Here is a 15,473-nt window from a genome sequence, read left to right as displayed (position 1 = left end):
CAGACGAGCAGCTTTTGTCGGTGTGCATGGACTTGTTCATGGCGGGTGTGGAGACAACAGCCAACACACTTTCCTTTGGTGTCCTGCTCCTTCTGAAGCACCCGGAGGTCCGCAAAAAGGCCGTCGACCAGCTGGACCGGGTGGTGGGCAAGGGACGGATTCCGTCGCTGGGAGACCGAGCCAAGTAAGCTATTGTAGTTGTAATAGGGTGGTTTTCTATTATTTTTTTATTGCCTGAATCGAAAGATTATTACTCCTGGAGTGCGCATTTCACGGTCTTAGATTTTCGAATGGCGTTATCTATTTTTCGCGATTTAATGAAAAGTGAAAATTTTCAAGCGCGCGAAAACGCGACGGCTAAGTAGGAATGATGGGAAAAGTCCGTCTGACGTATTTCTTGTTCCAGCTGTCGGCGTGTGAGGTGACCTTGGGGCAAGGCTTGAGCGCTGATACGACGCAGGCTGCTCGCAGGTAGCTGAGTACCCTGCTAGCAGGTAGCGCTTGGCTTAAATAAGGATTATTATTCCCCTATCAAACGAAGGAAACTTTCCGAACTTAGGTATTTTTAATATGTGATTATTATGAGATGTTTCCCTAAGCTCTGTGCCACATGCATGCATTGGTAATCTCAGACGATGTAAAACTCCTATACTCTCGTGTAGAAACTAGGTCCCTGTGACGTCACGTGGAGTGGAATCGCATGGGCGCCCATCTGGTCTTTTTCAAATGAGGTTAAAATTGATCTCTGCATTTCTCCAGGGTTTTCTTCCGCGTCAGATTGTTTGTTGACAACAGTTTCGCTGGCTATCCTGCCAGCGTCTTCAGGTAGAAGGTGTCGGCTGTTGGTTTCTGCCTCGCTTATATACTGTAGGCTGGATGGGAGCTGCACTGTGATTGGCTGTCTGACTGGGTGCTTCTCTCTGGTTGGCTCTCTCTTTGATCACTCTTTTTCAGGCGCTGTGAAGGAAGTACCCATCTTCTCTATTGAAATTCAAAGGTGTTTTTTGAATTTCTATTGCTTCCCTGATTTGTCTAGGGAAGTATCGGCACTCCTTAACTAATAGTTTCTTCTCGTCAAATTTAATGTCATGGCCGGGTTCCGACCATGCATGTTCGGCGATGGCAGAGAGTTGAAACTGCTTGTTCTTGGTCGCCCTCTGATGTTCTTTAATCCTCACATGCATGGAGCGGCAAGTTTCCCCTATGTAGGATTTTCCGCAGGAGCAGGGCACCTTGTATACCCCCTCATGCAGTTCTTGAGGAATGATATCCTTGGGCCCGGGGAGGAAGTCTCTTATCTTGGTCACACAGTTATATCTGGTGACCACGTCGTGCTTTTTTAATATTCTGGCGATCCTCTCTGACGTTCCAGCAATGAAAGGGATGGTGACGTATAGCTTCCTTGACGATTCTTCTTCTCCAACGTCATCACTCTGGTTTTCAATGGTGGCCTTGCGTCGCTTTTCCTCCTCCTTCGTGGTCCTTTTAAGGACCAATTCTCTCCTATAGCCATTTCTCTGCAGTGCCGTAGTGAGGTGCTTTATCTCCGTGGAGAGGGAGATATCATCGGAGATATTATACGCTCTGTTAATTAATGTAGCCACTAGTGAGGCCTTCTGACTGGGATGATGGTGAGATGCTGCATTTAGGTATCGGTCGGTGTGCGTAAGCTTTCTGTAGACAGCATGGCCGAGTCTCCCGTTGTCTTTTTTGGTCACGAGGACATCCAGAAAATTTAATGACTGCTCCTTCTCCATATCCATAGTAAATTGGATTCCATGATGTTGTGAGTTCAGGTGCTGAAGGAACCCTTGTAATTCCTGTACACCATGCGGCCAGATGACGAACGTGTCGTCCACATATCTCAGCCACAACTTCGGCTTCTTTTCGCAGGATTCGAGTGCCTCCTTTTCGAATTTCTCCATGAAGAGATTGGCTACTACTGGTGATAGTGGTGAACCCATCGCCGTGCCCTCCGTCTGTTCGTAGTAGCAACTGTTCCATAGAAAAAACGAGTTCCTTAGGCAGTGCTCGACCAGTTCCGGGAAGTCCTTTGGAATGCCATCGGATGTGAGCGATCTTACAACTTCAACTGCATCTGGAATCGGAATGTTGGTGAAAAGCGACACCACGTCGAAGCTCACTAAAATATCGCTTTCTTTGATGGAGACATTTTTTATGATGTCAATGAAGTGAGCAGAGTTCTTCACATAAGACGAAGTTTTTCCAGCATGTGGCTGCAGGGATTGAGCCAGGTATTTCGCAAGATGGTATGTCGGCGCGTCAATTTGGCTGAATATAGGCCTGAGCGGCACTCCTTGCTTGTGTATCTTGGTGAGTCCGTATAACCTCGGTGAAACTGAACTGAAGAACAACGAGGACTTTTGCCGCGTGCCTCCAAGCCACGGAAACCTACGCTTTGAGGTTAAAATTGACCGTTGCCATTCACTAAACTGGGATTTCTAAAACCAAATAATTTGTAAATTATGAATACACTAATGGTGAGTAAGGAATCGCAATCAATGCCTTTCGTTTTCTTCGATGAAGGAAATTACCCTATTCTTCTAAGCTATTTCAATTTTACTGTAATTTACCCCCTATGGTAATCGCTTCTTCGTCATTGAGATGTAGTTATGAATTCTGAAAATACAATAAAATCATAATTTCCTCAACATTGTATTTGCAGCACATATAGATCTAAATGGTAAGATACGTAAGTTAGTGGGGACTACTTTTTAACCTTAAAGTAACCCCAAATTTCCTGCGCAAAAGTCATTTTTTTGAACGCAACAGCGCTTTCATCAATATGTCTTAAAGTAAAGTATTTCGTTAAAGAGACGAAAATTTGAGGAACTTTCTATTCACTTTAAGCCAGTGTAATGAATCCCTTGTCGTAAATCGAGTGAAGAAAGTATACTTGTACAAATATATACTACCCTTCAGGCCGCCCAAATAGGCGTGTCGATAGCAATGGGCGCATGGATAGTAGAATTGGTACGGATGTTAGTTTAAATCGAGAGGGAAGTCTAAAGGCCGTTTTACACAGCGCACGGAATTGCGCATGTTAGAGCTGCACTAATTTCTAAAATGGCGTGGAATTGCGCGAATGCATGAACGAAATTAGAACGGGCTATTTTGCCGTCTCGCATCCACGCATTCTCGCATGTGTTCTAGCAATTCACCGCTTTACACGACGCAATTTCGATTGCGCCTTCGCACGTGCGTCAAATTGCGCAATTCCGTGTACCGTGTAAAACGGCTTTAATGTGGGGAAGGGAAGAGGTTGAGGTAATTTGAAAAGTTGACCATGTGAACTTACCGAAACCAGTAACAGATCTTTGGAATTGATATCCTTAATATTTTTTTCAATCGTTTGCAAATTTTCTGGCAAATCCTTATGATCTCATGCACGCATTTAATTCCTATTATTTAAATTAATCCCTAAACTCACTCATTGCTTCAAATTTGTTCTTTCTACGAGACATTTCTTCCGTGTGTTGCTGCTTAAAAAAATTTAAGAGTTGCTGGTGTATACAGCACAAATGTACTATGGGATATCTGCTCATTGGATCTGCCTAGCCTTCATTTAAGTCATTTATTGTTCGGGAGAAATACGAATTCCTAAACTAATACGTTCGGCAAAATATCCCTCTTAAGCTGTCGTTTCTATCGCACCTTGAAGTGTAGTGTTTCTCAGATGATGTTCTCCGTGTCCCCCTGAGATGCCTATTCGTAATTGCTCAAGCAATCTAATCCTCCGAATCCCTAGCGGCTCAAAATTCGTTTAAAATCTTTGTAACTATTTCTGTGCGCCCGTAGCAGTTCCGACGAAGCGCACACCTTTCCTTTTTATTCTTTTAAGTTCACGCATTCAATTTTTCTGAGTCGGATCCCACACGCTCACTGCATACTGAAGGTGTGGTCTCAAGAGTGCAAAATAGCACCTCTCCTTTAATTTTTCATCCGATTATCTCCCCACAATACGCTTGACGAATCTTTATTTCGTCAGGGCCCTGCCTCAAATATTTCTTATATAAGCTCCCCTCGATAGTTTTGAAGACATCATAACTCCCAGATATATTTTAATTTATCCGTCGCCTTTATGTTAACACCATTCAGAACATCTACATCTACACAACACCCCGCAAGCCGCCTAAAAGGCGTGTGGCAGGGGGTGTTAGGACGCCAGCCGTTTACAGCTTAAAAAATGAAGTGCTCTAACGAAGTTGGGACTAGCGTTTATTAAAGTCCTTTATGGTTCGGGGAAAAAACGAATGCCCATACCTATCCGTTCGGAAAAACATCTCTCTTAATTTATCGCTTCTATCGGTCCTGGAAATATAGCGTGGCTCCAATATTATGTTCTCTGTGTCGCTCTTAAAGATATCCATCCTCAATTGTTCAAGCAATCTAAGCCTGGCGCGCAGCCTCCGAGTCGCCAGGCCGCCGAGTCGCCGGCTCTCAGCCTAATTCGCTTAACATCTGGGTAACACTGTCTGTACGCCCGTAGCAGTTTTTGACGAAACACGCAGCCTTCCTTTGTATTTTATTCAGTCCCTGGATTAAGTCTTTGTGCACCGGATCCCATACGCTCGCTGCATATTCAAGGTGTGGATATGCAACATATGCACGTCCAATTCAATATATGCATGGAGATAGTTGGACGACCTACGTGAGAAATGTACCGCTGTGCAATTACTCAGATTAAGTTATATTCCCCACCCTTGGCTCCACTCAGTAACTTTGTTCAAATACGATAATAGAGTTTCACAGTTAGAGTGATCACTACTTTCGCGATGTATGACAGATTCGTCAGAAAATAAACGTATTACAGTTCAAATTCGGAAGTAGAGGTCTTTTATTTAAATAGTGAACTAAGGGGAGCAATCACTCTTTCTTGTGGGACATCTAATATCACTTTAACTACATTGGAGCTGATTCCGTTAAAAATTACTTTTTGCTTACGATCACTCAGAAAGTCGCGGATCCAGTTCATTATCTTCCGTTTAACTCTCATGACTGCAATTTGTATAAAAGTTTTTTGTGAGGTATCTACTGTGTCAATTGCTTTCTTTAAGTATAGCAAAAGGCGTCAGCTTGTCTCTTTGATGCATGAGATTTAATAACGTCGTAAATAAATAGAGGAAGCTGTGTTTCGCAATGTCCATCCTTCTGGTAGCCGTGCTGATAACAATGTAGGAAGTTTTGACTGTCCAGGAAGTACATTATATTGCTATCAACGATATGTTTGAGAATCTTGCCTGCTGTGGATGTTCATGATATTGGTCGGTAATTCCTTGGTTCATGTCTGATAAACTTTTCGGATATTGGTTTAACATTTGCACTTTTCCTGGTCATAGGCATCTTTCCTTCAATAACTTCTTGATTAGTTTCTCTAATAACGGTGGAATGTATTGTGCTAACTCCTTGAGGACGCACGCAGGTATTATATGTTATGAAAGGGATTAGTTACATAGAAAAGTGCTTGTGGCGGCTAGAGTAAAATTAATTGAATGTGCTGTATTTTTTCAGTTGCCCCTACGTTGAAGCTGTAATTATGGAAGTACTTCGAAGGAGTAATGTTGTGCCTGTGGATATTCCTCATAGAGCGGTGTGTGATGTCGTCATCAATGGGTATCAGATACCGAAGGTTTGTAAAGTTTTTAATCAAGGCATGTCATAATACCTTTCTACGAGTTCATATATGTCGTGTCTCATCACTTTATCTCTTTGTATCATGAAAACACGGAGACACTTTTATATTTATTTATATTATGTACAATTTAATGTACTCCTTATATTCAATCATCTATCTAAATTAGCCGTTTCTCTGAGACGTTTCTTGTGAGTATTGTTGCCTAAAATCATTTAATAGCTGCTAATGGATGCAGCTCTAATTTTCGATGGGGCATATGCTCACTGGATCATACCATATCATGCATTGTGCCGGATAGAATACAATGGAATCTTTCTATGTGAATATATTGTATTTCAGGACACCGCAGTTCTGATTAGCCTGAGGTCCGTTCATATGGACAAGGAACATTGGGGAGATCCAGAGAATTTCCGACCGGAGAGATTTATTGACGAAAGTGGTAACGTCAAAAACGACACTGCGAATCTTCTCGCATTCGGAGGTGGTAAGGATATTCATATTTATTTATATCATTATTTTTAAAATATCACGAAATTATCTATTATACTGTATAGCATTTATTATGTACTTCTAGGCATTGGAACTTGCTTCCACTAAACGTTTATTTTCTGAAAATTATCTCACAACATCTTTTTTATATACTCCTTGTCTGTTGAAGCAATCGAGTTGGGTAAGTTTTTTTTATCGAAAGATTTCAAGTCTCAATATCTCTCTGACAAGATATTACTTGTTGATTTCTTGGATGAGACACGGAACTGTCTTCTCTGGAAAGAAACAAAGGTTGATGGAAGAGATTTCGAAGCGGTTCAGCATTATGCTTAAAAGCGTGAGAATAAAAAAAAACACCCAGGTTTCATTCGTCTGAGAATGGGTCTATCACACCGTGCCACTCACCTTAGCGCTAAATTGTGTGTTGCATCGTAGATGTAGATCCAGTCCCACAGCTTTTTGTCAGGGGCAACCGCCCATACGTTTGGAAACACCGGTTTCCACTCGATCGCAGGAGGTATTCTTGACCTCAGATCGAGTTTAGGTGATATCACTCCCTGCTTGGCTGTGGCAAGGCACAGAAGGGACATTACATAGTGAGCGAGGAACCATTTTGGAGTCACCTTATATTTTTAGGTCCTGCGGTAGCATAATGAGAAGGGAGTTTGCTGAGAGAAGTCTTCGCGGGTTCTGATAGTTTTTTTTCGTGACATATAACGCAAAAAAAATTTCTATTGATACTAAAATTTTTCCTCTGGAAATAATGTCCATATGATTGGATTGTTTTTTAAAACACTTAACATTATGATACTTTCCACTTGCCTGTATCATTTAAAAAAGTGGTTTCTGAGGTGACAGTAGCGATGGCTAGAGGTAGAAAAAGGCATACTTCCACTATTTTTGGCACCCAGTTGTGACGCTATTGTCATCACGTTATCTATTTTTTTCAAAATTTCTAGAAAAAAAAAGAAGTTAAAGTGAAGTACATCAACGGTCATAAATTTTTCTCACTTATTCAGTTCAAATTCGTTAAGTTACTACCGACCCTTGCTAAATTTTGTACCATCATTTTCCCTCCAATTCTAAATCCTAGTACCATATAAGTCTGAATATAGTCCCCCCTTTTTTCCAAATATATCCATGGTAAAAGTAAAGGGGGGGACTATATTCGAACGCATTTTTTAAATTATTTCCTGAAACTGAAGTCTCAAAATTAGGGGGGGGGGGGACTATATTCAGATAGGGACTATATTCAGAGAAACACGGTAATTATTTCTGTGAACACGGTCACCAGGCGCTGGGGTTGGGCACACATTTAAAAATGTACTTGAAACTTGCTAAATACTATTATTTTTTTGTAATTAGACTTGATTCCAAAGAACTATCTGAAATGAATGACTGGATGAAATGATCATAAAGAAAGTTTTTCGAAGGTATCACAGCCTTATGCGATGTCTCTTTCTCTCAACCGCAAGGATGGAACGCGATAGGGTCTCTCGAGCAAGCGTTTCTTTCCGGGCGGGAGAAATTTCTTGGCCGCAGTCCATCGCAGATGCCTTGGCCGATAGAGGGGTGGAGTTGAAACAGGGAGGGGGTCTGGCCATCTGCATACAAATAGGATCGACCGTTGAAATCTCCCTCTTCTCTCGCTGAGATTAAAATTAATTATGAGTCATAAATTCGAAGGAGTGTAGCTACTGGCTGCGGCAAACGGACCCAGTAGCCTTCCACTGCTGTTGAGACCCGTTAGTACGTTTTTTCGTTCGCTAACTTTGGGCGTCCTTTGAGAAAGAACATATACATAATGCTCGCATTTTATTCACATTTATTCATGAAAGCAGCGGTACCCGCAGTTTTTTTTTCATGTGTCCTTCCTCGTCCGCCTGTCCATAGTGCGGGTTCTAGTACCGCTTAGATAGATATTTCACTATTCAGGGCGTGCGTGGTTTCAAATCTATGTCGGCGTTTATGCCGCGAATTTGATAACATTAGATTAGTGGTGCACTCCAAGTTTCTATAAAAATTACTAAAATAAATTTCGCAAATTTTTTAGTCGGGAAATATTTCACATAATATTCATAAAGGAAGATGGACCTCTTTTCGTTAGAATTCATGCTTCCACCATGCTCTTTTGAATTATAGGAAGTATTTCAATCCGCAAATTCCGATTCCACTAATTCCCACTTGCTTCTCAGTACAAAATGTTACATTCCATCAAGCACTATTTCGATTGCATGCCAATGGATCCCTAATTTTACTTTATCCTCCTTAATCATCTGAATTAAATTCAAATTTTTTAATCCATTAAACTATTGAAAGTCATGTTGGTGTTCATTTCGTCTTTTATAGAACTCAACGTCTTTTGCCTTTCCCTTGGAATTTTCGCGCTATCGTCAAGCATATAAAATATTAAGTTTACTTTCAATTGGTAATTTCAGTATTGCTTGCCAAATATGCCACAGGGCTGGATTAAAGTCGTTGTTTCGGGGGGCTGGCGGTTCATCACCTACCGCGGCGTCTTGGTGGTATTCAGAACCTCTCAAGGATAATGCGTCTGGTATAAAAGGTCTGATATAGACATAGTGAGACACGTAGACAGGTGAATTTTAGGTATTAGTCCATAATATTTAAAGATTATTCGTTAGCCTGGTGAAATAAAAACTTATATTGGAGAGCCATCATAAAAATCAACGAATTTTTCCAGAAATTACGGGATAGCGGCCGCCCTCACCCTCAATTCGCCGCTGATGTGCAGTGCATTATTTTAAGAAATGTCTGTATTACTTTATCTCTGGATATTTTAAACATTTTATAATTAGTAGGAACGCTTTCTGTTTTCAAATACGAATCGTTTGGATTATTTTCCAGGGGGGGTTTGGGTGGACATTAATTCTGCAATATTAGCGGAAAAGGGTGACATTCCGTTACACTCTTGGGAGATGGGAGCTTGGGGAAATTCGTGAAGGCTGGATTCTCTCGGAGAATGTTGACCCCAAGGTTGAGGAAGGTTTTATTTTCTTTTAGAAGATGGAGTGGAGATCAGGGAGAAAGGAGATGGGAGGTGGAATGGGGTGGGGCCATTTTAAAGTTGAACTATTATATTAAGTCGCCACCTGCAGTTTTGATTCATATCCATGTGTGCTCCATCGATAGAGATCAGACTCGAAGAGGCAAGGAATCGAGGTATTGAACAACCATGATCCTCCAGTATAATTCTTAGTTGAAGCTGCTTAATTGGACAATGTAAATTAAAAAAGTTTCTTAAGGCTGACGAAGTTTGAAAATTTTTAAAGTGTACGAGTTTCAGAGCACAGTCGAATTCAAAAGTGTTGAAACGAATGGAGCGGTGCCATCATGAAGACTGCATTGAGGAGGCCCAATTCCATCAAATAGAAGGCTGATTTCTGTGGCCACTTCTTTCGCATTTTAATCGGCTTTCAAAAACACCCGCAGCACGGTGAGAGTGCAATGCGATCCACTTTTTCCCTCTATTTTGCATTAGAACGTTTTTAATTGCGAGAAATAGTATTGAAAAGTAATAAACTTGATAGATCACATAGTTATGTATATAAATTTCTGTTAATACCTCTAATTATACCTTATTTCCCCGTGAAACTCGGATCAAATTGTCCGTTAGCGACGCGAGTGAAGACTTTTGTAAACCCATTTAAATGCGCGGCGGGAGACAACACATTTGCAGGCCGACTTGAGGATCCTCTATAATAATATTCGTAGGCGTTGAAATTTGGAAATGGAGTTTCGGTATTTCCTTTAGTACCATTAGGTAGGAAATTTGAACAACATTCCCATTTCCCGCAATATTTTTATTACTGAACGATTATAGGGGAAATCTATATAAAGGTCATATGTGAAATTTTTAATACGTAGCACATGAATTGTGCAGATCATGCTAGATAATAAATCCTCCTTCGGAACTTCAATTCATTTTCTCGCGTAAATTGACCGATCCGCAGAAGTATATTTGCTTACGATTAACGCTGTATTCTTTTAATGAGATATAACGAAGTAAAATGTATATAAGATCAATAGAAATTCACTGCAAATAATGCCACTGCGTGTAAATATTCTTTGAAAAGGTGAGCTCTTACGGCTGGCGAAGTTAAAAAAAATTAAAGTACAGTGAGTCCTCGTTTAACGTCACTTACCGTTCCTGAAAAATGTGACGATAAACGAAATGACGTTATTTTAAAAAATAACACGAAGATGGCAATATTCCACAGGTTTATTTTCCGTACGACGCGTTTCGACCGTTAGGTCATTATCAAGTACAATAATGAATGGTTGGTTTTGGGGTTGTATTTATATAGAACGGATGGGTGACAGGTGAAGGGGAAGTTGGGGAAGGGTATATGTCATTGGGTGGAGCGCTTCGGGAATGGTATGGCCAGGAGTGGGGAATGTCCAAAAAATAGTTGCTCATTCATTAGTGAAATGCCTCCTTCTTGCACAATTTCCAATTTCTCCAAAGTGTCCAATCTTCGGCCTTTCGACTCCACGTGGACGATCTCCGGGTCAAACTCGCAAGAATGTTTTTCCTCCAGGAGACGTTTCGCCACGAGAGAGGTGGTATCTCCTTTCTCCCAGCATTTCCTGTGTTCCTTCATGCGTGTATCGAAGCTCCTGCCTGTCTGACCGATGTACACTTTATTACAGTCGTTGCACTTGATTCTATAAACCCCCGATTGTTTGAGGTGAGGGATCTTGTCTTTCGTGCTCGGCCCACTCCTGGCCATACCATTCCCGAAGCGCTCCACCCAATGACATATACCCTTCCCCAACTTCCCCTTCACCTGTCACCCATCCGTTCTATATAAATACAACCCCAAAACCAACCATTCATTATTGTACTTGATAATGACCTAACGGTCGAAACGCGTCGTACGGAAAATAAACCTGTGGAATATTGCCATCTTCGTGTTATTTTTTAAAATACTTAGAATGTCGTTCCACTACATAACGCCTGCTTCTGTTACTTTTATTCGAAATTACGTTAATCGAAGCATAGTATCTCATAAGAAACAATGTAAAAAGTGAATATCGGCTCCTAGACCTCACAATTCCTACGCGAAAAAAATGTAAGCGTATCATATCTGGGGCATTTTTTACAGTGGGAATGCCAAACTATCGCATGAATAAGAGTTCCTGTCTTCATCGACAACAATAGCAGCAGTGACGTAAATCCTTCTCCATTTTTGTATCTTCCAGCATTTGCTTTTCGGCTTCGCTACGGTGGTCGCCCGGGCGAGCGTTGCCTGGGCATCATCATCGCTTAAACATCGTCGCAGTTACAGGAACCAAAATTATTGTGAACTCGGCAAAAAAGTGAAGACAAAAACTCCGAGTTCTACACGGAAAAATGCCTTGAAATCACTTTTTAGGTTCCTGAAAACCATTATGCCAAGTAAAACCTTGCGCACCTACGCAAGAATTCATTTTGCAGAAATTATTGCGAAAACCGTAATCGCAATTAAGAATAAACACACCGTTTTACACTTTGCTGAGACTGACTGTATTACCGCACACAAAACGAACTACCTGCAACGCCCGCCGCTTCGCCTTTTTTCGCATTAATCGCAAGAAGACCAAGGTTATGCGGTTTTTTAAAGCATCACGAGCGAGGAATGTGAGAGAAAAAGATGGGTGGTGAAAAACTTTGAAGCAGGTTGAGCAATCAAATTATTTAGGCATCACATTAGAGGAAAACGGATACAGTATTAAAGACATTAGGAAGAGAATCGCATTGGCAAAGGAGGCGTTCAATAGCAGGACGGAACTTTTGAGAGGATCTTTATGTAAGCGCTTAAAGAAAAGGTCAGTGAAGACATTGATCTGAAGTGTAGCTCTTTACGGAGCAGAAACGTGGACACTAAGGAGGGAGAACGATAGAAGGGTGGAGGCATTTTAGATTTGGTCGTGACGAAGAATGAAGAAGGTGAATTGGACGGAGAGGAAGAGGAACCAAGAAGTGCTAAACATGGTGGGTGAGGAGAGGTAGCTTTTAGATAAGATACGGATGAGACAGATGGTATGGATGGAGCGAGTACTTAGTGGGGATGGTATGTTGAAAACAGTGTTAGAGTGTAGAATGTTGGGTAAACGAGGGAGAGGAAGGAAAAGAATAGGATTTTTTGATAGGATGAAAGGGGGTAGGCCTTATTCTGAATTGAAGAGGTAAGTTCCTGTAGAAAGGGGATTTTCCCATAATTCTTCTTAAGTACTATATGGTAACCTACCTTAATCGGTATAATACTATAATAATAATAGTCTCCCATTCCGAGGTCTTCAGTTTTAACGAAGAATTTTTTCACGGAATTAAGCCAATCATAATGCAGAGAGCATTATGGGTATGGTTTCAAATCATCGGCGTGTGATTGTTGGTCCTTAAGTGATTTTCGTCGAGGGCCAAGTACCCATCAATTTCTGTTTACAATTCTCCTGATCGCAACATGAGTGCCTGATCTATTCGTCTCTCCCAGAGGATCGAGAGCATTTTTCTGTGACATCAGCTGTTATCATAAAATGACGTTTTGAATGTATTCTGAGCCTTTAAAGTCACATGTTTTGAATCAAAGTTTTTTTGTCAATTTTATGTGATGAATGGGTGGTTTATAACGTCCATAAACCCCTCGAATACGCGCATGCGCGTCGTGGGACGCATTTCTTTTCATTAATATATTAGCCACCATGAAATTTCAGGAGATTGGTTTTGAGTGAGGTGTTAGCAATTGAAACTCTGTAATGTGATGACCACGAGAAGGGAGTATTCCAAGGGCATGGGATAGTCTTCCTGGATAGCCCTGTAGGGTAGGGTAACAATTTACTCGAGATGAAATGGCATTTGGCGAGGCCGCACGGAACCCCTGTTTCCCTGAGGACATTCTGTTATTTCAGCTTTGTTAGCCCTTATCCACAACCTGTGGCGTAGCCAGGAATTTCGTTCGGGGGGGGAGGGGGGCAAAACCACGGGAGAAAATTTTTGAAAAACCGAGTACTAACAATAAGCAGAGGTTTTTAAAGTAACTTCAACACATTTCATAATCGAAAAACTTCATTTTTCAAATAAATCTTTTGAAAATTCATGACTTCTCAATATTTGGTTTTGCTTTGGTGATGCAAATTTTGTGTGCTTTTATATTTAGGAGGAGCAGATGGGGGGTCCGGACCCCCCCCTCGCTATGCTATGCTTCTGTCCACAGAAAAGCTAGTGAAAATGAATCTTTCCATATGCAAATGGACCCAAATCTTGCGATCTGAAAATGGGGGGCGTTTTCCACGATTTTTTTCATCCAAATCGTAGAGAGCGCAATGTCTTAGTTTCCCAGGTCCCAGGTAAGAATTGAACCACTCCTATCAACTGAAAGGTGACCTGAATACTCGGAAACAATTTAAGCCTAAAACAATAAACGTAACATTAGCAAAATGGATAAATATGAATTAGTAAAAATTCCACCTGAACCAAAAACCTCACACACTGTCACGCACATGCCTCTCTAGGTACTTAGGGTGGAAAAAATTATGTCACGAAATTTTAATCCTGGATAGCTGATACCTGTGGGAACCAAAGTGACCAATGATGATTAGGTCGCAAACGCACAATTTTTAAATTACAGAAACTTTGATCCAAGCGCTCCGATTGGCGGCGAGTTTGCCCTGTTGCCAAGTGCTCTCGACAAAGGCAAAGCTAAATGTACGTATATTACATTAGTAATGGAGTCACGTTGGCCAAATGCATGGAAAACATTCGAAGTCATGAGCAGTACAGAGCATTTGGCGCCAGGGCAAACTCACGGCCAGTCGGAGCGCTTAGCTCCAAGTAGCTGCGTATTAAAAATTGTCTTTTTTCGATCTAAACATGATTAGTAATTTGATTCCTACTGGCATCAGCTATTCGGCATTAAAATTTCGAGACATAATTTTTTTCCACCCTTGAGGGATGAAATCCGTCATTAAAAAATCAGTGTGCGTAGCGAGGACTTGAATCTGGTTCTCCCGATTGCCAGTCATGGTATTTCCAGGCTAGCTCTATGATTTCTACATGAATACTTTTTAATCGGCAGTATTTTATAGTTTAAGATCATAATGCTAAGTATCACAGACTCTCTCTATCAAAGTCGCCTGCTACTTTCATCTTCACAGGAAGGAGGCGCTGTATGGCTGAGTCTCTCGCCAGGGCAACCCTCTTCATATTTCTGTCGTCGATGCTGTTGAACTTCGACCTTCAGCCGACGGAGGACCCTTTGCCCTCCTGCCTCGCGGCCCGCGATGGAGTCACCCTCTCGCCGCTTCCATTCCGCGGGCGGGTCGTACTGCGATGAAGGGGCTTAAGCGATTATGCAGCAAAGCACCGCACATGGGTTTCCATGGAATATTTTCCCCGATTGCTGGCAGTTGTGCTTGGCTGTTTATACTATCTTTTCAAATTTACCGAGATTCTTATGTCATTTCCTTTATTTATAAGCTTGTGAGCCTGTATGTACTGAACCAACGGATTTTGTGTGTTTCGTTTTTGGACTAACCTAATTATATTTCTGTGCCCTGTTCAGGTATTCTGCAATTTTTCTATTTGTTCTTAAAGGGAAACTACGGTGTGTTATACAACCATCCAGACCTCTCATTGTTAGCCTTATATTATAACCTTCTTATTATAATATGTTGATTAGATTGTATTAGAATTCTCACGTTTTAATAGCACTTTAGAAGTTTTGTAGTGAGTATTTGTATTTTCGTCATAGCTATGGACAACGAGTCATTTGTCTCTTGAGGTTTTTTTAATTAGGAAAATGTAATGGTCTTTCCGTTTTTCCCATTCTCACGTTTCAAAATGTGTTGAAGGGAGGAAAGAGTATCTACATAATGGCTTCCAATTTACAGTGTCGAGAGACAGTTAGAGGAAAAAGTTCCTCTGAAAGTTATTTATTAATCGTTCGGTGGGTGGAGGCCTGATATTGAAGACGGTCTCTTAATGAAACAAATTCAATGCGTAATATTTCAGATAGTTTTTATTGTTACCACATTTTCACCTACTTGAGTCATGAGTCAAGAGTCATTTATGTGGCCTTACTTCGTAGACTCGTCCTTTCTCCTCGAATACCGTCCAACTGCTCTCACAAACAAGAGTATTTTCATGTTTGCGAAATTAATCAATCGAAGTTTGGTATACTTTCCATTCTGCTAGGGTATATTGTGAATAAAAGTATGCAAAAAATAATAAGTTCCACATTCTACATTTATTAATATAGCTATCATTTATTTCGTCGATTGTGAGATAGTAAGAGATATGTGCATGCCAAGGAGTGAAAGCGAAAAA

The 15,473-nt window shown here is 41.0% G+C and overlaps 1 protein-coding gene across 1 annotated transcript in view; it reads left to right on the top strand.

Moving 5' to 3' along the window:
• LOC124159398 (methyl farnesoate epoxidase-like) overlaps positions 1 to 14,720 on the top strand; it is a 36,765-nt gene extending 22,045 nt beyond the window's left edge. The window contains exons 5-8 of the mRNA XM_046535180.1: positions 4 to 184; positions 5,533 to 5,650; positions 5,996 to 6,140; positions 14,303 to 14,720. Coding sequence (XP_046391136.1) covers positions 4 to 184; positions 5,533 to 5,650; positions 5,996 to 6,140; positions 14,303 to 14,481 — 623 coding nt within the window. The 3' untranslated portion in view covers positions 14,482 to 14,720. The remainder of the gene's footprint in view (positions 1 to 3; positions 185 to 5,532; positions 5,651 to 5,995; positions 6,141 to 14,302) is intronic.
• Positions 14,721 to 15,473: the final 753 nt, after the last annotated feature.

Source organism: Ischnura elegans, chromosome 5 (genome assembly GCF_921293095.1).
Source record: "Ischnura elegans chromosome 5, ioIscEleg1.1, whole genome shotgun sequence".
NCBI lineage: Eukaryota > Metazoa > Arthropoda > Insecta > Odonata > Coenagrionidae > Ischnura > Ischnura elegans.
Note: the sequence above shows the minus strand (reverse complement) of the source record. Positions and strands in the feature narration are given on the sequence as shown.